This window comes from Manis javanica, chromosome 17 (assembly GCF_040802235.1).
Source record: "Manis javanica isolate MJ-LG chromosome 17, MJ_LKY, whole genome shotgun sequence".
Taxonomy (NCBI): Eukaryota; Metazoa; Chordata; class Mammalia; order Pholidota; family Manidae; genus Manis; species Manis javanica.
In genome coordinates this window covers 29,729,147-29,754,596 of record NC_133172.1, presented here as the reverse complement: position 1 = coordinate 29,754,596, position 25,450 = coordinate 29,729,147, and the positions used below count along the sequence as shown (strand labels likewise).

Here is a 25,450-nt window from a genome sequence, read left to right as displayed (position 1 = left end):
GTTGAGTTTTAAGTTCCAGCAATGAGATCATGTTGTCCCACTGCCTTCCAACGGCTATCATGTCCGATGAGAAGTCAGCCGTTAATCTTACTGTAGTGTACATGTATATCATGTTATTTTTCTCTTTTTGCTTTCAAGATCTTTATCTTTGGCTTCCAGTATTTTGCCTATGATGTGCCCAGATGAAGAGCTCTTTGTGTTTATGCTACGTGGAGTTTATAGAGTTTCTTGGATGTCTGTATAGCTTTTTCATCACATTTTGGGCATTTTCTGCCATTAAATACTTTAAATAGTTTTCTGTTCCTTTTTCCACTCCTTGTATTCCCATTACACGTGTTGCTGTACTTATTGGTGCACCCACGTTTCTCTGCGGCTCTTTGTTTTCCTTCACTCATTTATTTTTCTCTCTGTTCTCCAAAATCCATAATCTCCATGGATCTAGCTTTAAGTTGGCTGCTGGTTACCTGTGCCAGCTCAAATCTACACTTTGGTTATTGTTCTGAACTCCAAAATTTCCATTTGGCTCTTTAAAAACAAAAACAACTGCTACCTCATAAGAGTATTCTCTCTTTGATGAGCATTTTTCAGTGTACCTTCCTTTAGTTCTTTAGGCATGAGAGCTGGGAGGAGAGGGACCCCCTGTGTCCCTGGCTGCACCTCCCTGCAGTAGAGCACTCCAACTAGAGCTTCTGATACACAGTTTATTCATCTTGCTTAACTGAGTCTTTACATTCCTTGGTTAGTAACTCCCCATTTCCCACAACCCTAACCCTGGCCACCACCATGCCACTCTTTGGTTATATGGATTTCACTATTTTAGATACTACATGTTAAGTGCATTCATGCAGTGTTTCTCTTTCTGGGACTGGCTTATTTCATTTATTGTTCTCCAAGGGCTCATCCATGTTGTTGCATATTGCAAACTTTCCTTTTCTCAATGCTAAATAGGATTCCATTGTATGTATAAACCACGTATTCCTTACCCATTCATATGTCGATGGCCATCTTGTTTGTTTCCACATCTTACCTATTGCGAGTCACGTTGCAGTGAACATGGGAGTGCAGGTGTCTCTTTGAGAGCCTGATTTCCATCCTGCTGGGTCAATACCCACAAGTGGGGTTGCTGGATCATACGGTAGTTCTATTGTTAGTGTTCTGAGGGAGCTCCCGACCTTGCAAGCTCGGAAACCCTACTTCCAGCTGCTCTGTAAAAGCAGGTAGAAGGGGCCCCTGCATCACTTCCAGTCAGTGTTCTTGAAGCTTTCTGTTGCGTGTTTTCTAGATCAAGTGGATGACACTTCTGGCATCCCTGTTATCAAGGATGACACCAAGCCCCGCGTTCGACTGTGAGTTTGAACAGACTTTGAACCTGGGCGTCCTACCAAAGTGGGGTTGTTTTTACCCTCCTTGTGTTTCCCCAGAGCTCCTTCCTCACAGGGGCGTTAGCTTCTTTCTGGGAGAGAAGTGGTAGATTTCTCTGGGCGTATGTGCGAAGGTCAACCAATATTCCTTCAATCTGGGCATCGCATAGTTGGACCCACGGGGACAAATGCCCAGGACCATGGGGTTAAAGGTAGAATTGGTGATGGCACATGTGAGGCTTGAGTATCCATGGAATGTGACTAGAAGGATGTGGCCATGGATGTAGAAGCATGCCAGGCATCAGCATACACCTCCCCTGTCCTGGAACCCCAGAGGGGTACCTGAGGGAGAAACCTGGTGATAAAGAAAGTTGGAAGAAGGGAGTGTAGCTGAACAGTATCTAGAACATTTGTCCATGTCTGTCCGGTGTGACGAATACTCGGCAGATGCACCTGGGAGATGACAGAGGTTTCCACAGAGCAGGGTTGTGACCTGAGAGTAGGGCACGTCACACATCTCCGTCTTATTTCCCATCTTAGTCACATGTGTATTTCTCATGTGTGGCCTCATTTCAGACGCAACAGGATAGGAAACAAGTTTCAGGCCGAAACCCCGGAGATCCAGGAGCGCCCTCCGGCCGAGACCGGTGAACATGGAGCTTCTCTGGTCCGGAAGGCATCGCATGATGCGATGAGCAATACAGAAACACAGGATAGAGGTGGCTGAGACATGGGGGCCAAATTCTCAAGGGTACCCCTCCTTCCCTCATCTCCAGGGAGTTCCTCCTCCCAGTCCTCACGTGGACCACGAAGCAATATCCCTGGGTGGGGTAGCAGGCCGCGGGACCAGGGCTTCTCCTCCCACCCCCCATTCTCTTCATGCAGACACCAGCCAGATCATCCTGAGCAGGTGCCAGGAGCAGGGTTTCTCCCCTTCCTCCCTGTCCTTCCCGTCACTTACGGTGAAATACGGGAACATTCCTCCTATACAGCTCTATTTCTCCTAAACCTCTGGCTCTAATTATTTACATATGGACTTATATAAGTATGTGTATATGAGTGTGTGATTACAAAGCAAGCAATACATCAATTCTTATATTATACGATTTTGTATTTGTAACAAAACTGAGAGAATCAGGGAATGCAAGCATTATATATACGGTTTGTTATGTAACATTTTTAGTTACCGTTTCTCATCTCTTCATTTATTCCTGTGGAACTGAGTTCCTGTATGGAGGGCTATTTCTTTACTCCAATGCATCTGCCCTTTGTTGTGCTGTTGTTGTCATATATATGATTATAAATTACAGTAGTGTTTTATGTAATTACTGTTTAGATCAATTAAGAGAAAAAATATGCAATTATACTCACTTATGTAATTACCTATATAAGTACATTTACCAGTGTTTTTTTTTGTTTGTTTGTTTGAAGTCAGATTACTATCCCATGTCATTTTCTCTTTCAGTCTGAAGAACTTCCTGTAGTATTTATTTTCATTGTGGAGGTGTAATTCACATGTCATACAATTCATCCCTTTAAAATACACAACACAGTGGTGGTTGGTATATTCACAGAGCTGTGCAACCGTTGCTACCGTCAACTTCCTGATATTTTCATCATGTCCCAAGGAAGCCCTGTACTCAGCAGTCACTCTTGTTCCTCCCCTCGCGACCCTGTCCCCAGCTGTAGGTAACCACGAATGAATTTTCTGTCCTCCAGGCTCAGCTCTTCTGGATATTTCGTATAAGTGGGAATCATACAATGTGTGTTTCTCTGGGTTTTCTTCCAGTTAGCATGAGAGCTAAGGATTTCACCCATGTTGTGTAGAATCAGAAGTTCATATCTTTTCATGGCAGAAGAATTCTCTCCCTTTAATGTTCCTTGTAAGACAGGTCTGCTGGCAACAAGTTTCCTCAGTTTTTATTTACCTAAGGATGTCTTTTCCCACCTTCATTTCTGAAAGGTAATTTGCTGGATATAAGATACTTGGTTGAGTTTTAAGTTCCAGCAATGAGATCATGTTGTCCCACTGCCTTCCAACGGCTATCATGTCCGATGAGAAGTCAGCCGTTAATCTTACTGTAGTGTACATGTATATCATGTTATTTTTCTCTTTTTGCTTTCAAGATCTTTATCTTTGGCTTCCAGTATTTTGCCTATGATGTGCCCAGATGAAGAGCTCTTTGTGTTTATGCTACGTGGAGTTTATAGAGTTTCTTGGATGTCTGTATAGCTTTTTCATCACATTTTGGGCATTTTCTGCCATTAAATACTTTAAATAGTTTTCTGTTCCTTTTTCCACTCCTTGTATTCCCATTACACGTGTTGCTGTACTTATTGGTGCCCCCACGTTTCTCTGCGGCTCTTCGTTTTCCTTCACTCATTTATTTTTCTCTCTGTTCTCCAAAATCCATAATCTCCATGGATCTAGCTTTAAGTTGGCTGCTGGTTACCTGTGCCAGCTCAAATCTACACTTTGGTTATTGTTCTGAACTCCAAGATTTCCATTTGGCTCTTTAAAAACAAAAACAATTGCTACCTCATAAGAGTATTCTCTCTTTGATGAGCATTTTTCAGTGTACCTTCCTTTAGTTCTTTAGGCATGAGAGCTGGGAGGAGAGGGACCCCCTGTGTCCCTGGCTGCACCTCCCTGCAGTAGAGCACTCCAACTAGAGCTTCTGATACACAGTTTATTCATCTTGCTTAACTGAGTCTTTACATTCCTTGGTTAGTAACTCCCCATTTCCCACAACCCTAACCCTGGCCACCACCATGCCACTCTTTGGTTATATGGATTTCACTATTTTAGATACTACATGTTAAGTGCATTCATGCAGTGTTTCTCTTTCTGGGACTGGCTTATTTCATTTATTGTTCTCCAAGGGCTCATCCATGTTGTTGCATATTGCAAACTTTCCTTTTCTCAATGCTAAATAGGATTCCATTGTATGTATAAACCACGTATTCCTTACCCATTCATATGTCGATGGCCATCTTGTTTGTTTCCACATCTTACCTATTGCGAGTCACGTTGCAGTGAACATGGGAGTGCAGGTGTCTCTTTGAGAGCCTGATTTCCATCCTGCTGGGTCAATACCCACAAGTGGGGTTGCTGGATCATACGGTAGTTCTATTGTTAGTGTTCTGAGGGAGCTCCCGACCTTGCAAGCTCGGAAACCCTACTTCCAGCTGCTCTGTAAAAGCAGGTAGAAGGGGCCCCTGCATCACTTCCAGTCAGTGTTCTTGAAGCTTTCTGTTGCGTGTTTTCTAGATCAAGTGGATGACACTTCTGGCATCCCTGTTATCAAGGATGACACCAAGCCCCGCGTTCGACTGTGAGTTTGAACAGACTTTGAACCTGGGCGTCCTACCAAAGTGGGGTTGTTTTTACCCTCCTTGTGTTTCCCCAGAGCTCCTTCCTCACAGGGGCGTTAGCTTCTTTCTGGGAGAGAAGTGGTAGATTTCTCTGGGCGTATGTGCGAAGGTCAACCAATATTCCTTCAATCTGGGCATCGCATAGTTGGACCCACGGGGACAAATGCCCAGGACCATGGGGTTAAAGGTAGAATTGGTGATGGCACATGTGAGGCTTGAGTATCCATGGAATGTGACTAGAAGGATGTGGCCATGGATGTAGAAGCATGCCAGGCATCAGCATACACCTCCCCTGTCCTGGAACCCCAGAGGGGTACCTGAGGGAGAAACCTGGTGATAAAGAAAGTTGGAAGAAGGGAGTGTAGCTGAACAGTATCTAGAACATTTGTCCATGTCTGTCCGGTGTGACGAATACTCGGCAGATGCACCTGGGAGATGACAGAGGTTTCCACAGAGCAGGGTTGTGACCTGAGAGTAGGGCACGTCACACATCTCCGTCTTATTTCCCATCTTAGTCACATGTGTATTTCTCATGTGTGGCCTCATTTCAGACGCAACAGGATAGGAAACAAGTTTCAGGCCGAAACCCCGGAGATCCAGGAGCGCCCTCCGGCCGAGACCGGTGAACATGGAGCTTCTCTGGTCCGGAAGGCATCGCATGATGCGATGAGCAATACAGAAACACAGGATAGAGGTGGCTGAGACATGGGGGCCAAATTCTCAAGGGTACCCCTCCTTCCCTCATCTCCAGGGAGTTCCTCCTCCCAGTCCTCACGTGGACCACGAAGCAATATCCCTGGGTGGGGTAGCAGGCCGCGGGACCAGGGCTTCTCCTCCCACCCCCCATTCTCTTCATGCAGACACCAGCCAGATCATCCTGAGCAGGTGCCAGGAGCAGGGTTTCTCCCCTTCCTCCCTGTCCTTCCCGTCACTTACGGTGAAATACGGGAACATTCCTCCTATACAGCTCTATTTCTCCTAAACCTCTGGCTCTAATTATTTACATATGGACTTATATAAGTATGTGTATATGAGTGTGTGATTACAAAGCAAGCAATACATCAATTCTTATATTATACGATTTTGTATTTGTAACAAAACTGAGAGAATCAGGGAATGCAAGCATTATATATACGGTTTGTTATGTAACATTTTTAGTTACCGTTTCTCATCTCTTCATTTATTCCTGTGGAACTGAGTTCCTGTATGGAGGGCTATTTCTTTACTCCAATGCATCTGCCCTTTGTTGTGCTGTTGTTGTCATATATATGATTATAAATTACAGTAGTGTTTTATGTAATTACTGTTTAGATCAATTAAGAGAAAAAATATGCAATTATACTCACTTATGTAATTACCTATATAAGTACATTTACCAGTGTTTTTTTTTGTTTGTTTGTTTGAAGTCAGATTACTATCCCATGTCATTTTCTCTTTCAGTCTGAAGAACTTCCTGTAGTATTTATTTTCATTGTGGAGGTGTAATTCACATGTCATACAATTCATCCCTTTAAAATACACAACACAGTGGTGGTTGGTATATTCACAGAGCTGTGCAACCGTTGCTACCGTCAACTTCCTGATATTTTCATCATGTCCCAAGGAAGCCCTGTACTCAGCAGTCACTCTTGTTCCTCCCCTCGCGACCCTGTCCCCAGCTGTAGGTAACCACGAATGAATTTTCTGTCCTCCAAGCTCAGCTCTTCTGGATATTTCGTATAAGTGGGAATCATACAATGTGTGTTTCTCTGGGTTTTCTTCCAGTTAGCATGAGAGCTAAGGATTTCACCCATGTTGTGTAGAATCAGAAGTTCATATCTTTTCATGGCAGAAGAATTCTCTCCCTTTAATGTTCCTTGTAAGACAGGTCTGCTGGCAACAAGTTTCCTCAGTTTTTATTTACCTAAGGATGTCTTTTCCCACCTTCATTTCTGAAAGGTAATTTGCTGGATATAAGATACTTGGTTGAGTTTTAAGTTCCAGCAATGAGATCATGTTGTCCCACTGCCTTCCAACGGCTATCATGTCCGATGAGAAGTCAGCCGTTAATCTTACTGTAGTGTACATGTATATCATGTTATTTTTCTCTTTTTGCTTTCAAGATCTTTATCTTTGGCTTCCAGTATTTTGCCTATGATGTGCCCAGATGAAGAGCTCTTTGTGTTTATGCTACGTGGAGTTTATAGAGTTTCTTGGATGTCTGTATAGCTTTTTCATCACATTTTGGGCATTTTCTGCCATTAAATACTTTAAATAATTTTCTGTTCCTTTTTCCACTCCTTGTATTCCCATTACACGTGTTGCTGTACTTATTGGTGCCCCCACGTTTCTCTGCGGCTCTTCGTTTTCCTTCACTCATTTATTTTTCTCTCTGTTCTCCAAAATCCATAATCTCCATGGATCTAGCTTTAAGTTGGCTGCTGGTTACCTGTGCCAGCTCAAATCTACACTTTGGTTATTGTTCTGAACTCCAAGATTTCCATTTGGCTCTTTAAAAACAAAAACAACTGCTACCTCATAAGAGTATTCTCTCTTTGATGAGCATTTTTCAGTGTACCTTCCTTTAGTTCTTTAGGCATGAGAGCTGGGAGGAGAGGGACCCCCTGTGTCCCTGGCTGCACCTCCCTGCAGTAGAGCACTCCAACTAGAGCTTCTGATACACAGTTTATTCATCTTGCTTAACTGAGTCTTTACATTCCTTGGTTAGTAACTCCCCATTTCCCACAACCCTAACCCTGGCCACCACCATGCCACTCTTTGGTTATATGGATTTCACTATTTTAGATACTACATGTTAAGTGCATTCATGCAGTGTTTCTCTTTCTGGGACTGGCTTATTTCATTTATTGTTCTCCAAGGGCTCATCCATGTTGTTGCATATTGCAAACTTTCCTTTCTTCAATGCTAAATAGGATTCCATTGTATGTATAAACCACATATTCTTTACCCATTCATATGTCGATGGGCATCTTGTTTGTTTCCACATCTTACCTATTGCGAGTCACGTTGCAGTGAACATGGGAGTGCAGGTGTCTCTTTGAGAGCCTGATTTTCATCCTGCTGGGTCAATACCCACAAGTGGGGTTGCTGGATCATACGGTAGTTCTATTGTTAGTGTTCTGAGAGAGCTCCCGACCTTGCAAGCTCGGAAACCCTACTTCCAGCTGCTCTGTAAAAGCAGGTAGAAGGGGCCCCTGCATCACTTCCAGTCAGTGTTCTTGAAGCTTTCTGTTGCGTGTTTTCTAGATCAAGTGGATGACACTTCTGGCATCCCTGTTATCAAGGATGACACCAAGCCCCGCGTTCGACTGTGAGTTTGAACAGACTTTGAACCTGGGCGTCCTACCAAAGTGGGGTTGTTTTTACCCTCCTTGTGTTTCCCCAGAGCTCCTTCCTCACAGGGGCGTTAGCTTCTTTCTGGGAGAGAAGTGGTAGATTTCTCTGGGCGTATGTGCGAAGGTCAACCAATATTCCTTCAATCTGGGCATCGCATAGTTGGACCCACGGGGACAAATGCCCAGGACCATGGGGTTAAAGGTAGAATTGGTGATGGCACATGTGAGGCTTGAGTATCCATGGAATGTGACTAGAAGGATGTGGCCATGGATGTAGAAGCATGCCAGGCATCAGCATACACCTCCCCTGTCCTGGAACCCCAGAGGGGTACCTGAGGGAGAAACCTGGTGATAAAGAAAGTTGGAAGAAGGGAGTGTAGCTGAACAGTATCTAGAACATTTGTCCATGTCTGTCCGGTGTGACGAATACTCGGCAGATGCACCTGGGAGATGACAGAGGTTTCCACAGAGCAGGGTTGTGACCTGAGAGTAGGGCACGTCACACATCTCCGTCTTATTTCCCATCTTAGTCACATGTGTATTTCTCATGTGTGGCCTCATTTCAGACGCAACAGGATAGGAAACAAGTTTCAGGCCGAAACCCCGGAGATCCAGGAGCGCCCTCCGGCCGAGACCGGTGAACATGGAGCTTCTCTGGTCCGGAAGGCATCGCATGATGCGATGAGCAATACAGAAACACAGGATAGAGGTGGCTGAGACATGGGGGCCAAATTCTCAAGGGTACCCCTCCTTCCCTCATCTCCAGGGAGTTCCTCCTCCCAGTCCTCACGTGGACCACGAAGCAATATCCCTGGGTGGGGTAGCAGGCCGCGGGACCAGGGCTTCTCCTCCCACCCCCCATTCTCTTCATGCAGACACCAGCCAGATCATCCTGAGCAGGTGCCAGGAGCAGGGTTTCTCCCCTTCCTCCCTGTCCTTCCCGTCACTTACGGTGAAATACGGGAACATTCCTCCTATACAGCTCTATTTCTCCTAAACCTCTGGCTCTAATTATTTACATATGGACTTATATAAGTATGTGTATATGAGTGTGTGATTACAAACCAAGCAATACATCAATTCTTATATTATACGATTTTGTATTTGTAACAAAACTGAGAGAATCAGGGAATGCAAGCATTATATATACGGTTTGTTATGTAACATTTTTAGTTACCGTTTCTCATCTCTTCATTTATTCCTGTGGAACTGAGTTCCTGTATGGAGGGCTATTTCTTTACTCCAATGCATCTGCCCTTTGTTGTGCTGTTGTTGTCATATATATGATTATAAATTACAGTAGTGTTTTATGTAATTACTGTTTAGATCAATTAAGAGAAAAAATATGCAATTATACTCACTTATGTAATTACCTATATAAGTACATTTACCAGTGTTTTTTTTTGTTTGTTTGTTTGAAGTCAGATTACTATCCCATGTCATTTTCTCTTTCAGTCTGAAGAACTTCCTGTAGTATTTATTTTCATTGTGGAGGTGTAATTCACATGTCATACAATTCATCCCTTTAAAATACACAACACAGTGGTGGTTGGTATATTCACAGAGCTGTGCAACCGTTGCTACCGTCAACTTCCTGATATTTTCATCATGTCCCAAGGAAGCCCTGTACTCAGCAGTCACTCTTGTTCCTCCCCTCGCGACCCTGTCCCCAGCTGTAGGTAACCACGAATGAATTTTCTGTCCTCCAGGCTCAGCTCTTCTGGATATTTCGTATAAGTGGGAATCATACAATGTGTGTTTCTCTGGGTTTTCTTCCAGTTAGCATGAGAGCTAAGGATTTCACCCATGTTGTGTAGAATCAGAAGTTCATATCTTTTCATGGCAGAAGAATTCTCTCCCTTTAATGTTCCTTGTAAGACAGGTCTGCTGGCAACAAGTTTCCTCAGTTTTTATTTACCTAAGGATGTCTTTTCCCACCTTCATTTCTGAAAGGTAATTTGCTGGATATAAGATACTTGGTTGAGTTTTAAGTTCCAGCAATGAGATCATGTTGTCCCACTGCCTTCCAACGGCTATCATGTCCGATGAGAAGTCAGCCGTTAATCTTACTGTAGTGTACATGTATATCATGTTATTTTTCTCTTTTTGCTTTCAAGATCTTTATCTTTGGCTTCCAGTATTTTGCCTATGATGTGCCCAGATGAAGAGCTCTTTGTGTTTATGCTACGTGGAGTTTATAGAGTTTCTTGGATGTCTGTACAGCTTTTTCATCACATTTTGGGCATTTTCTGCCATTAAATACTTTAAATAGTTTTCTGTTCCTTTTTCCACTCCTTGTATTCCCATTACACGTGTTGCTGTACTTATTGGTGCCCCCACGTTTCTCTGCGGCTCTTCGTTTTCCTTCACTCATTTATTTTTCTCTCTGTTCTCCAAAATCCATAATCTCCATGGATCTAGCTTTAAGTTGGCTGCTGGTTACCTGTGCCAGCTCAAATCTACACTTTGGTTATTGTTCTGAACTCCAAGATTTCCATTTGGCTCTTTAAAAACAAAAACAACTGCTACCTCATAAGAGTATTCTCTCTTTGATGAGCATTTTTCAGTGTACCTTCCTTTAGTTCTTTAGGCATGAGAGCTGGGAGGAGAGGGACCCCCTGTGTCCCTGGCTGCACCTCCCTGCAGTAGAGCACTCCAACTAGAGCTTCTGATACACAGTTTATTCATCTTGCTTAACTGAGTCTTTACATTCCTTGGTTAGTAACTCCCCATTTCCCACAACCCTAACCCTGGCCACCACCATGCCACTCTTTGGTTATATGGATTTCACTATTTTAGATACTACATGTTAAGTGCATTCATGCAGTGTTTCTCTTTCTGGGACTGGCTTATTTCATTTATTGTTCTCCAAGGGCTCATCCATGTTGTTGCATATTGCAAACTTTCCTTTCTTCAATGCTAAATAGGATTCCATTGTATGTATAAACCACATATTCTTTACCCATTCATATGTCGATGGGCATCTTGTTTGTTTCCACATCTTACCTATTGCGAGTCACGTTGCAGTGAACATGGGAGTGCAGGTGTCTCTTTGAGAGCCTGATTTTCATCCTGCTGGGTCAATACCCACAAGTGGGGTTGCTGGATCATACGGTAGTTCTATTGTTAGTGTTCTGAGGGAGCTCCCGACCTTGCAAGCTCGGAAACCCTACTTCCAGCTGCTCTGTAAAAGCAGGTAGAAGGGGCCCCTGCATCACTTCCAGTCAGTGTTCTTGAAGCTTTCTGTTGCGTGTTTTCTAGATCAAGTGGATGACACTTCTGGCATCCCTGTTATCAAGGATGACACCAAGCCCCGCGTTCGACTGTGAGTTTGAACAGACTTTGAACCTGGGCGTCCTACCAAAGTGGGGTTGTTTTTACCCTCCTTGTGTTTCCCCAGAGCTCCTTCCTCACAGGGGCGTTAGCTTCTTTCTGGGAGAGAAGTGGTAGATTTCTCTGGGCGTATGTGCGAAGGTCAACCAATATTCCTTCAATCTGGGCATCGCATAGTTGGACCCACGGGGACAAATGCCCAGGACCATGGGGTTAAAGGTAGAATTGGTGATGGCACATGTGAGGCTTGAGTATCCATGGAATGTGACTAGAAGGATGTGGCCATGGATGTAGAAGCATGCCAGGCATCAGCATACACCTCCCCTGTCCTGGAACCCCAGAGGGGTACCTGAGGGAGAAACCTGGTGATAAAGAAAGTTGGAAGAAGGGAGTGTAGCTGAACAGTATCTAGAACATTTGTCCATGTCTGTCCGGTGTGACGAATACTCGGCAGATGCACCTGGGAGATGACAGAGGTTTCCACAGAGCAGGGTTGTGACCTGAGAGTAGGGCACGTCACACATCTCCGTCTTATTTCCCATCTTAGTCACATGTGTATTTCTCATGTGTGGCCTCATTTCAGACGCAACAGGATAGGAAACAAGTTTCAGGCCGAAACCCCGGAGATCCAGGAGCGCCCTCCGGCCGAGACCGGTGAACATGGAGCTTCTCTGGTCCGGAAGGCATCGCATGATGCGATGAGCAATACAGAAACACAGGATAGAGGTGGCTGAGACATGGGGGCCAAATTCTCAAGGGTACCCCTCCTTCCCTCATCTCCAGGGAGTTCCTCCTCCCAGTCCTCACGTGGACCACGAAGCAATATCCCTGGGTGGGGTAGCAGGCCGCGGGACCAGGGCTTCTCCTCCCACCCCCCATTCTCTTCATGCGGACACCAGCCAGATCATCCTGAGCAGGTGCCAGGAGCAGGGTTTCTCCCCTTCCTCCCTGTCCTTCCCGTCACTTACGGTGAAATACGGGAACATTCCTCCTATACAGCTCTATTTCTCCTAAACCTCTGGCTCTAATTATTTACATATGGACTTATATAAGTATGTGTATATGAGTGTGTGATTACAAACCAAGCAATACATCAATTCTTATATTATACGATTTTGTATTTGTAACAAAACTGAGAGAATCAGGGAATGCAAGCATTATATATACGGTTTGTTATGTAACATTTTTAGTTACCGTTTCTCATCTCTTCATTTATTCCTGTGGAACTGAGTTCCTGTATGGAGGGCTATTTCTTTACTCCAATGCATCTGCCCTTTGTTGTGCTGTTGTTGTCATATATATGATTATAAATTACAGTAGTGTTTTATGTAATTACTCTTTAGATCAATTAAGAGAAAAAATATGCAATTATACTCACTTATGTAATTACCTATATAAGTACATTTACCAGTGTTTTTTTTTGTTTGTTTGTTTGAAGTCAGATTACTATCCCATGTCATTTTCTCTTTCAGTCTGAAGAACTTCCTGTAGTATTTATTTTCATTGTGGAGGTGTAATTCACATGTCATACAATTCATCCCTTTAAAATACACAACACAGTGGTGGTTGGTATATTCACAGAGCTGTGCAACCGTTGCTACCGTCAACTTCCTGATATTTTCATCATGTCCCAAGGAAGCCCTGTACTCAGCAGTCACTCTTGTTCCTCCCCTCGCGACCCTGTCCCCAGCTGTAGGTAACCACGAATGAATTTTCTGTCCTCCAGGCTCAGCTCTTCTGGATATTTCGTATAAGTGGGAATCATACAATGTGTGTTTCTCTGGGTTTTCTTCCAGTTAGCATGAGAGCTAAGGATTTCACCCATGTTGTGTAGAATCAGAAGTTCATATCTTTTCATGGCAGAAGAATTCTCTCCCTTTAATGTTCCTTGTAAGACAGGTCTGCTGGCAACAAGTTTCCTCAGTTTTTATTTACCTAAGGATGTCTTTTCCCACCTTCATTTCTGAAAGGTAATTTGCTGGATATAAGATACTTGGTTGAGTTTTAAGTTCCAGCAATGCGATCATGTTTTCTCACTGCCTTCCAACGGCTATCATGTCCGATGAGAAGTCAGCCGTTAATCTTACTGTAGTGTACATGTATATCGTGTTATTTTTCTCTTTTTGTTTTCAAGATCTTTGTCTTTGGCTTTCAGTATTTTGCCTATGATGTGCCCAGATGAAGAGCTCTTTGTGTTTATGCTACGTGGAGTTTATAGAGTTTCTTGGATGTCTGTACAGCTTTTTCATCACATTTTGGGCATTTTCTGCCATTAAATACTTTAAATAGTTTTCTGTTCCTTTTTCCACTCCTTGTATTCCCATTACACGTGTTGCTGTACTTATTGGTGCCCCCACGTTTCTCTGCGGCTCTTCGTTTTCCTTCACTCATTTATTTTTCTCTCTGTTCTCCAAAATCCATAATCTCCATGGATCTAGCTTTAAGTTGGCTGCTGGTTACCTGTGCCAGCTCAAATCTACACTTTGGTTATTGTTCTGAACTCCAAGATTTCCATTTGGCTCTTTAAAAACAAAAACAACTGCTACCTCATAAGAGTATTCTCTCTTTGATGAGCATTTTTCAGTGTACCTTCCTTTAGTTCTTTAGGCATGAGAGCTGGGAGGAGAGGGACCCCCTGTGTCCCTGGCTGCACCTCCCTGCAGTAGAGCACTCCAACTAGAGCTTCTGATACACAGTTTATTCATCTTGCTTAACTGAGTCTTTACATTCCTTGGTTAGTAACTCCCCATTTCCCACAACCCTAACCCTGGCCACCACCATGCCACTCTTTGGTTATATGGATTTCACTATTTTAGATACTACATGTTAACTGCATTCATGCAGTGTTTCTCTTTCTGGGACTGGCTTATTTCATTTATTGTTCTCCAAGGGTTCATCCATGTTGTTGCATATTGCAAACTTTCCTTTCTTCAATGCTAAATAGGATTCCATTGTATGTATAAACCACATATTCTTTAGCCATTCATATGTCTATGGGCATCTTGTTTGTTTCCACATCTTACCTATTGCGAGTCACGTTGCAGTGAACATGGGAGTGCAGGTGTCTCTTTGAGAGCCTGATTTCCATCCTGCTGGGTCAATACCCACAAGTGGGGTTGCTGGATCATACGGTAGTTCTATTGTTAGTGTTCTGAGGGAGCTCCCGACCTTGCAAGCTCGGAAACCCTACTTCCAGCTGCTCTGTAAAAGCAGGTAGAAGGGGCCCCTGCATCACTTCCAGTCAGTGTTCTTGAAGCTTTCTGTTGCGTGTTTTCTAGATCAAGTGGATGACACTTCTGGCATCCCTGTTATCAAGGATGACACCAAGCCCCGCGTTCGACTGTGAGTTTGAACAGACTTTGAACCTGGGCATCCTACTAAGGTGGGGTTGTTTTTACCCTCCTTGTGTTTCCCCAGAGCTCCTTCCTCACAGGGGCGTTAGCTTCTTTCTGGGAGAGAAGTGGTAGATTTCTCTGGGCGTATGTGCGAAGGTCAACCAATATTCCTTCAATCTGGGCATCGCATAGTTGGACCCATGGGGACAAATGCCCAGGACCATGGGGTTAAAGGTAGAATTGGTGGTGGCACATGTGAGGCTTGAGTATCCATGGAATGTGAGTAGTGTTATGTGTCCATTCCATGGGTGTTGAAGCGTGCCAGGTATCAGCATATATCTCACTTGTCCTGGACCCTAGAGGTGTACATGAGGGAGAATCCTGAGGGTGATAAAGGAAATTGGGGAAAGGGAGTGTAGCTGGATGGTATCTAGAACACTTGTCCATGTCTGTTCGGGGTGGCGAATACTCCCCAGATGCATCCGGCAGATGACAGTGGTTTCCACATAGCAGGGCTGTGGTCTGAGTGTAGGGCACCTCACGCATCTCCATCTTATTTCCCATCTTAGTCAAATGTGTATGTCTCATGTGTGGCCTCAATTTAGACATGTCAGTATAGGAAGTGAGTTTCAGGTCGAGATCCCCGAGCTTCTGGAGCGCTCTGTGTCCGAGACCGGTGAACATGTAGCTTCTCTGGTCCGGAAGCCCTGGGATGATGAGATGAGCAATCCAGAAACACAGGATAGACGTGGCTGAGACATGGGGGCCATATTCCCAAGGTTCCCCATCCTTCCCTCATCTCCAAGGAGATCCTCCTCCCCGTTCTCACCTGGACCAAGAAGCAGTATCCCTGTGTGGGGTAGCTGGCTGTGGGACCAGGACTTCTTCTCCTGCCCCCCATTCTCCTCATGCAGTAACCAGCCAGGTCATCCTGAGCAGGTGCCAGTAGCAGGGCTTCTGCCCTTCGTCCTTGTCCTTCCCTTCGACTGCTTTTCAGGGAGCTGTGAGGGAGGCAGGGACAAAGTGCCCCTCTCAGTGCTTTTTGGGATGTCTCCTCCCAGGTATTCAATGACTTCCTGTGTCTCCCTTTGCTTTGAACAGTGACTGAGCTCTGCAACTTGGCCTGCTCCAGCACGATGCCAGGAGGGGGCACTAACCTGGAGCTTGCTCTGCACTGCCTGCACGAGGCCCAGGGTGACGTCCCGGTGAGCTGGAGGCAGGGGTGGGCTTGTTGGGTCCCTGGGATGCCCCTGCCGTGCTGTGGCTGGGGATATGGTACATGTAACGTGCCATCTGTGGGGTTTGCGGCTCATGAAAAGTGAAAAAGGCCACCCATCTTTTTCCGCAGTGGCTGTGGGGTTGATGTCCTTGTTAGTTGTAGGGCAAGTGTGCAGATGGGGCCCAGTTAGTCAGTTACTTACCTGGGGCAGCAGCAGAGCACCAGGTTCCTCTGAGATCGCAGGGGCAGGTGGAACGGAGCCGAGTAGACTGACTCATGTCCTGCATTGATCTGGTTTATCGATGGAGCTTTATCTGTTTGATTAAAAACCCATGTATGAAAACCCCTGATGCAACAAAAATACCTGCTTCCTCCAAGGACCCACTTCAAAATCCTGCAGTTTAGAAAATAAAAAGTTCTACTCTGAGTAGTGGGAAGGGAGGTCATGTCACCTGAGTTAGAGGCCCAGGAGTCAGTGTTGGTAACTATACTTTTCCTTAGGTTGCAAGGCAGTGGGCAGCGCAGAGTAGGCGCTCAGCCAAGGAACCAGCACATGTGTGATGGCCCTCATGAGTGTTGTGGCCCTGGTGCACGCCTTGCTTGGGGGCCCCCTTGGTCTAATGCTCTCCCTCCACCATTTTTGAAATTAAGAAATTTTCTAAAAGGGGCCTGTGTTTTCATTCTGCGCTGGGCCCTGCACGTTCCATGGCCCGTCCCGACTGGGTTCACACTGGTGAGCGAGACAAAATCCTTCTCCGTGGAGCTTACATTTTAATTTTAGAACAGTCAAAGGGAAATCTGTTTTCAAAAATTGTTAGTGGTTAGTGCTATGAAGGAAATACAATGGGGCGTGGCACAGGTAGGGCTCCTACAAATGCCAGTCCTTGACGAAGGAAGGAGCTGGTGCCAGAATAAATCCGCACACTGCTTCCTTCTTTAAGAAAACCCTACTGAGGGAAACACCAGCTGCACTCAGCAGTATGCGTAGTAATGGAGCCGGTACATCCACTGCAGTTCACAGGCCGCAGCCAGTCCACGACCCCACCATGTGCTGAGTAGCCCTGGAGTGAGGGAGGCTTTAGGGGGGGCCTGTGCTTTTCAAATGAATGAAAGGATGAAGGCAGGCCTCCACCTCACCTTCCCTCCCTCAGAAAGTAGCCTGCTTTCCTTCCTGCTCCAGGTGGCCCTAGAGACCCTCTTACCCAGCAGACCCCGGAAGCCGCTGACTCACCCACTGGCTCATTATCACTACACAGGTACTGGAGCAAGGCTGTGGGAGTGGGTGTGCCCGGATACTACCCGGGAGCCAGTCGGTCTCAGCGGCAGGCTCTGCTTGTGCCTCTGGACGTGCTCTTGGGGCCCTCCTTCTCCTGCCTTTCCAGAAGGGCCTTTCCTCTCCAGGGGACCTCAGTGGGTGCCTCTCTCTCCTGGCTGGGTCCTCCCTTCCCCCTTCCACTGCAGTGGTTCCCTCAAGGGCTGTGCCCAGCCAGGAAAGGGATCCCCTGGCCAGGGAGAGGTGAAGGTGGGCTCAGATGCAGTGGCTGAGCACCCCAGCCTGGGAGTCAGGCAACTGGGGGTCCCTGCCTCCCGTTGGCAAGTCTGTTAACCAATGGAAGCCTTGTTATTGCATCTGTGAAGTGGGGATAGTATTGGTCCCAACCTGGCAAGGTTTTTCTAAGGATCGTATGAGATAAAACAGAATTTGGCACATAATTGTTACTCGGTAATGACAGCTTTAAAAAGGGCAGGCTGCATTTCCGCCATGGCTGCGGCCGCAGAACTGTCCTTTTCCCTCCTGTTTCTCTGATAGGTTCAGACGTCTGGACCCCCACAGAGAATAAGCTGTTTAATAAGGTATTCCAGGCTCATAAGAACAACTTTTCCTTGATACACACGATGGTAAGGTGTACGTGGGTGGGCTGCTGTAGACAACACCTTGTCTCACACCGCTGAGCCGAGCTAGAGCTGAAGGGCCTATCGGGGTGACACGCTGTTCACACTGTAAACTGCTTGTAGTTTATAAAGCCATTGATGTGAACACCTCCAGACAGTACAGAACACCTCCAGACAGTACAGAAATGCCATCACGTGCTCAAAACCCTCCACAGCCATCCCCGTAGTCCTACTTCTGAATGATGACCTCTGACTTTAGTTGGGTGCCTCAGGCATTTGCCCATACAGATCTTACATGCATATACACATGTATTAGGAAAAGGATGCGAACATACTACACAATGTCTGCTGATGTTTTTTGTTCTTTTAACTTGATACACACAAAACTGCATGTAACAAAAATGTAAGATTTGATGTTTTGACATATTTATACCTGCAAAAGCATCACCATGATCAAGATAAGAAACATTCATCACCCCCAAAAGGTTCCTCCTGCCCCTGTGGTAAATCCCTTTTTCCTACCACCCCTGTCCCTAATCACCTCCTTATCTTCTTTCTGTCAGTATAAGTTAGTAAGCATTTTCCAGTGTTTTCTATCAATCCTGCAGCATGTGCACTGCTTGTCTGCCTTGTGTGGCTTCTTACACTCAGCATCACTATTTTGAGGTTCATCCATGTTATTGTGTGGACCCTTTTTCTTGCTGAGGAGTATTCCATTGTGTGGATGTAACACAGTTCGTTTAATCACTCACCTATTGAGGGACATCTGCGTGGTTTCCAGGTATCTGCAATTATAAATAAAGCTTCTGTGAACATTCACATTCAAATCTCTACATGAACAAGTAGTGTTGGTGGCGGGGAGGGCGGTAAATACTTAGGAAAGGAATGAGTGGCTCACATGATAGGTGTACATTGAACTTTTTCAAGAAAGCGCCTTTTCATCTACTTCTTCCAGGCGGTTCTTTACCCAGTTTTGGGCCAACCTCATGTGCACATGCTGGTCAGCACATTGCTGACTGCTCGAGGGGAGCACCCCCCAGATCTCTGGGAGTTTCCTCTGAGCAGCTCTCTTCCCTGTCCTGCCTTGTCCTATGAACTCTCACCGCCTTGTTCTCCCAGAACCACCCCTCCCATCTCAGCTCAGGAAGCCCACCCTGCTCTGCCTGGACCCCTCTCCCCAAGCCGTGGCCTGGAAACTCTCTTAGGGTGTGTAGGGACACTGGTAGCTTATTTTCTGTCTCTCAGAAAGACTTGTTCTTGGCTTGCCTAGTGTCTTCCCAAACATCATTTCAGACATTTTGACTGTTTCTTCTCATTGTTTTGAATGGGAAGGTCAATGTAGCTCCTGCTGCTCCATCTTGTTTGGAAGCAGAAGTCCAAGTTTTTTTTTTTTTCTAACTTAGTGATATTTCTTAGGCAGAGGATTTCATACTCTGGCTCCTAGTCTTTGAAGATATACAGAGCTGAAAAAATTTCATATGGAGAAAGTATTTTCTGAAGTTAGCCGTACATCTTTAACGGCCAATTTAATTTTCCTGAGAAATTGTCTTCCTAGAGCAATTAAACTTTCCTGTTCTGCTTTGTTTTTACAGAAGTTATTGTTAATGGGGTCCATTCTTAGTAGGAGGAGAGCACATGGTGGGGTCTGAATGCCCAAGGATCCAACTGTGCCCTCAAAACCTCCTCCTCTCATGGGCTATCTCTCTCTGCACTGTAGGGTGCTGCCTGGCTGTTGCAAAGGCTTTGTGGTATTTGCTGATGAGGGCATCCTGCTGCAGGGAGTCCCAGCTGGTAAATGTATAGCCATTAGGCCTGACGTCACAGTGAGCGCCTGTGTAGGGAGCCCCCGTGTACACCTTCCCATAGGGACGGCCTCTTGGGTTGACTTGGGCCTCAGAGAGTGTGCAGATCTTAGACGGTGCTGGCTATGGCGGCTTCACCCTGAGCCCCTCAGCAGCACCAGGACTCTGTGCTTCTGTGCTCCTTGTAGCCCAGGGGCGTGCCAAGCCCAAGGGGAGAGATATTCCAGGAGAGCTTTCAGGAAGTGCCTAGCCCCACGGTGAGGGGGGGCGTGTGAGGCAGTGCCCAAAGCACACTGCTGTTTTCTTTCACCAGGTCCGGACAAAGACTGTGGCCCAGTGTGTAGAATATTACTAGACCTGGAAAAAGAGGGTCAGGTTTACTACCTCTTCTTGGGCCCCAGGACTGAAAAAGAGGGTCAAAAGAAAGCTGGCTGAGGCAGACACAACAGAAACAAAGGTGGGGGATTCTGGGAAAAGGCGGTCTCACTGGAGTTCAGTGCTGGTCTGGATAGCTACTGACCACCCAGGTCGGGGTGGGAAAGGGGCCCCTACAGAGGAAAGCATCATCCTCAGAAGGGTGGAAGGTCAGCACCCTGATGTCATTTCTGCCCCTTCTGCAGGCCACTTGCAGCCCTAAGAAGAGACACAACCACCATCCAACCCCTGAGTTGAAGACAGAGATGGAGAGTTGCAGGGGACAATCTGTCGTCACCGCCAGCCCAAATGTTGCTCCCAAGCAGACCCCTGAGCCTCCAGGGCACATCCAGGGCCAAGGCACTCTCTGTGGGGAGTGTGAGAGGTGGGCACCAGCCCTGTCCCTGGATGCACCCGCACAGCCTGCCCTCTGTCCCCATGGCCCTCAGCCCACCTTCCCCCTGCTCTGACCTGTGTCCTCTGCTGACTCTGCAGGGTGTTTGACAAGATGTGGACTTGCTATGCCCACATGAAGCGGCACCGGCTTTAGGACCCCGTGGAAACAACTGTCGGGGAGGAGAGGCCAGCGAAGGCCTTTAAGGTGGAAGAGGAGGAGGAGGAGGAAGGGGAGATGGGGGCTGACATGGGCCTCTTGCAGGGATGATTTGGGCCGTGACCCAGGGCCAGGCATCACATCATTGGAATGAGGACCTCGGGCCCCGTCACCTCTCCCTTCAGCCTCCCTGAGGTGTTCAGGGCATCCCTCTGCCTCCACCCCCACCTCTCATGCCCCCCACTGACCAGCCCAGCTTGCAGAATAGCTGGCATTAGCCAACAACAGGCATGAGAAGAGCCATCAGTGGACACTGTGGCATCCTCTTCAGCTGGTGCCAGAGGCCCCGGTCCCTTTACCTGTGCCCTGTGCCTTCATACCATAGTCTTGTAATTACTTGGCTCATTGTTATTTTTTTTTGTCCATGTCAATCTGTAAACCCTATTAAACTTTGTTCTTAACCAACTGTCTTCTGGCTTCTCTGGCCTGTTGAGGCAGCAAAGGCTTTAGGGCTCCTGCCACTCGCCAGTGCCCCAGAAACGAGTGAGTTGAGTCTCAGCCCTGGAGGGGTCGCATCAGTGCCTGTTGGGAGCCTCATGCATTCATACCTTGGCTCTGAAAATAGGGAGACCTTGAGGATGTGTGAGAACACCTCCCCGCCAGCGCCACCTAAGGTCCAATTATCTCCTGACCCACCCCTTACTTGCTACTTGTATAAATTGAGCCTGTAAACAATAAACTTTGCCAGCTTGATCAGACATCCTGTCTTGCTGGTCGTTCTTTGTGTCCCTTGCTTGTTCATTTCTGCAGGCGTCTCAGTGCCCAGTCCATGCAGTGGGCCCACAGCAACACAGGAGGGACCCAGGTGCTCCCCTCAGCGAGCTCACATTTTAGGAGCAGGAGAGCAGTAGGAATAAATAAGCAAAGAGGTGGTTTTAGCTACTGCTTTGGGCCCTAAGGACAGAAGAGTCAGCAGCGTAGTGACCAGCAGTCAGGACATGACGGGGGTTCCAGTGTGTCCGGGGTGAAGTCAGGGTCTCCCAGCAGCGGCCAGCTCAGCATGCGGATCGCAGCGGGGACGAGGATCACCCCCTCCTGCCCCGAGGTCCAAACCAGAGGGCACAGGAAAGAGCATGTTCCTCCCTCCTTCCTCGTGTCCCTTTTTAAGAGCGGGAGAGTTTGTAACGGTCTCCAGAAGAATGCCTCTGGGTCCCATTGGTCAGGACTGGGGCCCATGCTCTTTCTAAACTGATCCCTGGCAGTAGGAAGGGCTATGGCCCAGTCATCCTGATATCCAAGGTCTCCTCAAGACCGGGGAAAACCAGCACGTTCGCTCAGGTTTTCTGCCATCTGACCGAAGCGGAATTTCTTTCTGCCAGGAAAAGAGGAAGCATGAGTGGCTACTGGGTCAGTAGCCCTTGGTCCACCACAAGGTGACAGAAGGAAAATAAGGCAGGGGCTCAAATCCTAAAGAGTGCCGATGGTGTGGCAGATGGCATTAGGGGGACGGCCAGGGAAGGCAACCCAGAGGAGGCTGCTGAGGCCACGGTCTGGATTCCAGGCCATGGCATGGCAAGTGCTGACTCTGCCACAGGAACTAGCGGAGGGTTAAAAGTTCTGTGGCTGCTGTGCCGAGGTTGCAGGAGGCAAGATGGCAAGCCTGGAGAGGTGACAGAGGCTCTTAGAGGTGACGGTGGCCTGGGCTGTGTAGCCATAAAGAGGGACAGAAACTCAGGGATTACGGATGCGTCTCAGGACACTCAGACTTACTGATGGGTCATGCTGTGAGAAACCCACTCACTGGTCCAAATTCAATAAGTGGACACGGAGACAAAGAGAATCCTAAATTCTGTATCTATTCAGTCATGGGAAATAGCCAGAAATATATTCAATATGCAAGGAATAAGAACATTCCCTCTTAAGTATTCTCCCTTAGTCAATTTCTCACAATAGTCTGTATCAAACTGAGTAAAACATGAAAGTGAAGTATATGAGATCCAGGAGACTTTGGCTACATTTAAACAGAGCAGTAGAGGGAAGTCCAAGAATGACAGCTTTGTCTCAGACCTAAAAATTAATCAGCAATTTGTAGAAATAAGATGGTGAGCACATGGAGAGATCTCTGGGGGTAAAGAAGACTCGTGAGAATAGGTGATATGATATATCATTTGAAAATAACTAATTATATAATATAGGGTAATTATAAAAGTTTAGAAGGAAAATCCAAAAAAAATTTTAGAGAAATAATAATCTTGAACAAATAAAAAATGGAATGCTCTCCTAGTTATCTTTTTCAGCCTAGAAAAATCCTGATATTTGGCAACTTACAACAATCATTTTATCAAATCTCACAATTATATAGATTACAAATGTGGACATTATTTAGCAGGATAATTCTGCTATTCCATGTAGCATCAATTGAGGTCATTCAGTAGTACTGAGATAGTAGGTGAGGCTGGAATGGAGGTAGAAGACTGATTGGACTCCTAAGTCTAAGTCTATTTGTTTGGAAGAAATAGATGAAGGTGAAAGTACAGATCCCAATGTGACTGTCAGAATTCTCACACATACTGTTTGTCTAGCAGTGTGGTCTCAGGGAAGTCGGAGCTCCTTCCACAGAGGGATTCCAGACGGTCTTCTAAGACACAAAAATGGAAGCCATAATCTCTTCAATTGTGGGCCTAGAAACGGGCACAGCATTATTTCTGCCAGTTTGTCGTAACAGCCACAGGGTCCACAGAGATTCAGGCAAAGGAGTCTTCAACCTACTGTCAATGAAAAGAATGTGAAAAAAAATGCATGGCCTTCTTTAACCTATTTATCGTAATGAATCATTTAGTTCGGCTGTCTGTCTCTGATTTGTACATGGGTATATTCGGTTAAATAATTTTGTTGACATCAGAATTTTAAGAACCACCCCAGATATGAAGTATAAAATATTTCATATGGTTTTAAAACAAAACAGAAATATTACTGAACTTGAGTATATTAAAGTGTGGGTAAAACTGTAGTATTTCCAGAATCTCTCGCCTGGCTTTAGTGCATCTGCATATCAATAGGTGTTTCCAAGGGGTGGAGAGTTTAGTTCATCTACATATCAATAGGTAATTACAAGAGAGGGCCTGCAAGGGTTTATCTGGACTGGAGAGGGTGGGTGGAGCTCTCTGCTGCTGCAGCCTGGTCAAGAGAGAGACGGTATGACTGCTTGTAAGAAATGAAAGGGCTTCTTAACTTTATCTCTCCCTTTGACTGAGTTCTGTTTTAGAGGTATTTTGCCCCGGGATTTTTCCCTGGAGTTACACAAAGTAAAAGCACAGATGATAGAACTTAAGAAATGGTAAGGAAAGGAAAGGAAAAAATTATAGGAAAGTAATTCTAATATCCTTGTTTTCTAGAGTGAAGTGGCTACGGTCTGAGTGTTTGTGTCTCCCACAAAATTCGTATGTTGAAACCTAACCTCCAAGGTGATGGTATTAGAAGGTGGGGCCATGGTGACATGATTTTCTCACGAGGGTAGAGCCTTCATGAGTGGGATTAGTGCCCTTGTAAAAGAATTTCTAGAGATCTCCACAGCCCCTCCTGCCATGTTTGGACACGGTAACTATGAGGACAGCCATCTGTGAGTCAGGAAGGGGGCTCTCACTAGATACTGCATCTGCCAGTACCTTGATCTTGGACTTCTCAGCCTCCAGAACAGTGAGAAAAAAATTCCTGTCATTTGTAAGCCACTCAGTTTATGGTGTTTTGTTATAGCAGACAAATTGGATTAAGACAAAGTTCTGCTAAATGAAATCAGACAGAGATAAATACTATATGATCTCACTTGCATGTGGAATCTAAAAAAAAAAACAACTCATAGAAAAAGAGATAAAACTTTGGTTACTAGAGGTGGAGGTTGGGGGCAAGGGAAATTGGAAAAAGGTGACCAAAATGTACAGACTTCCACTTTATAAGTTAAATAGGTACTAGGGATGTAATGTAGAACATGATGATTATAGCTGACACTGCTGTATGATATATAAATAAGTTATTAAGAAGTTTATCCTATGAGTTCTCACCACAATGAATTTTTCCCCTTTTTTCTTATTTTATCTATATGAGAAAATATATAAATAAGTGAACCTATCATGGTAATCATTTTCCAATATATATAAAACAAACCATCAAGCTTTATGACTTAAATTTTACAGTGATGTAAGTTGATTACATCTGGGAAAAATATTAGTCCAATACAAAAAACTTGCAAAAAAGAAAGAATCCAATTTAAAAATGGGCAAAGGACCTAAGAAGACATTTTTCCAATAAAGACATACAAATAGCTAACAGGTTCAAATAAAGATACTCAGCATCATTAATCATCAGGCAGTTATCACCCCATACCTGTTAGGATGGATATTACCAAAAAGACAAGAAGTAAGTGTTGGGGAGGATATGGAGAAAAGGGAGCCCTCATGTACTGTTGGTGGGAATGGAGACTCATATTTCGTCTATGGAAAACAGTATGGATGCTCCTCAAAAAAAATAAAAATACAACTACCATAGTGATACAGCAGCTCCATTCCTTGGTATATAGCCAAAGGAGATGGAATTGTTATCTTGAGTTATCTGCACCTCATGTTCATTGCAACATTATTCACAGTAGCCAAGGCATGGAAGTAACAACTGTCCATCTGTGAATGAATGTCTATATATACATATATAGTGGAATATTATCCACCCATGTTAAAGAAGGAAATGGTGCCATCGCTGACATGTATGGACTTTGAGGCCATTATGCTGTATGATCTCATTTCTATGTGGAATCTAAAAGAGCTGAACTCTTAAAAACAG

The 25,450-nt window shown here is 45.5% G+C and overlaps 1 protein-coding gene across 1 annotated transcript in view; it reads right to left on the bottom strand.

The window, feature by feature from the left end:
• LOC140846988 (uncharacterized) overlaps positions 1-25,450 on the bottom strand; it is a 184,702-nt gene that overhangs the window by 80,100 nt on the left and 79,152 nt on the right. The window contains exons 3-4 of the mRNA XM_073225607.1: positions 18,604-18,636; positions 16,161-16,272 (exon numbers count right to left, since the gene is read on the bottom strand). Of these exons, the coding sequence (XP_073081708.1) occupies positions 16,161-16,272; positions 18,604-18,636 (145 nt within the window). The remainder of the gene's footprint in view (positions 1-16,160; positions 16,273-18,603; positions 18,637-25,450) is intronic.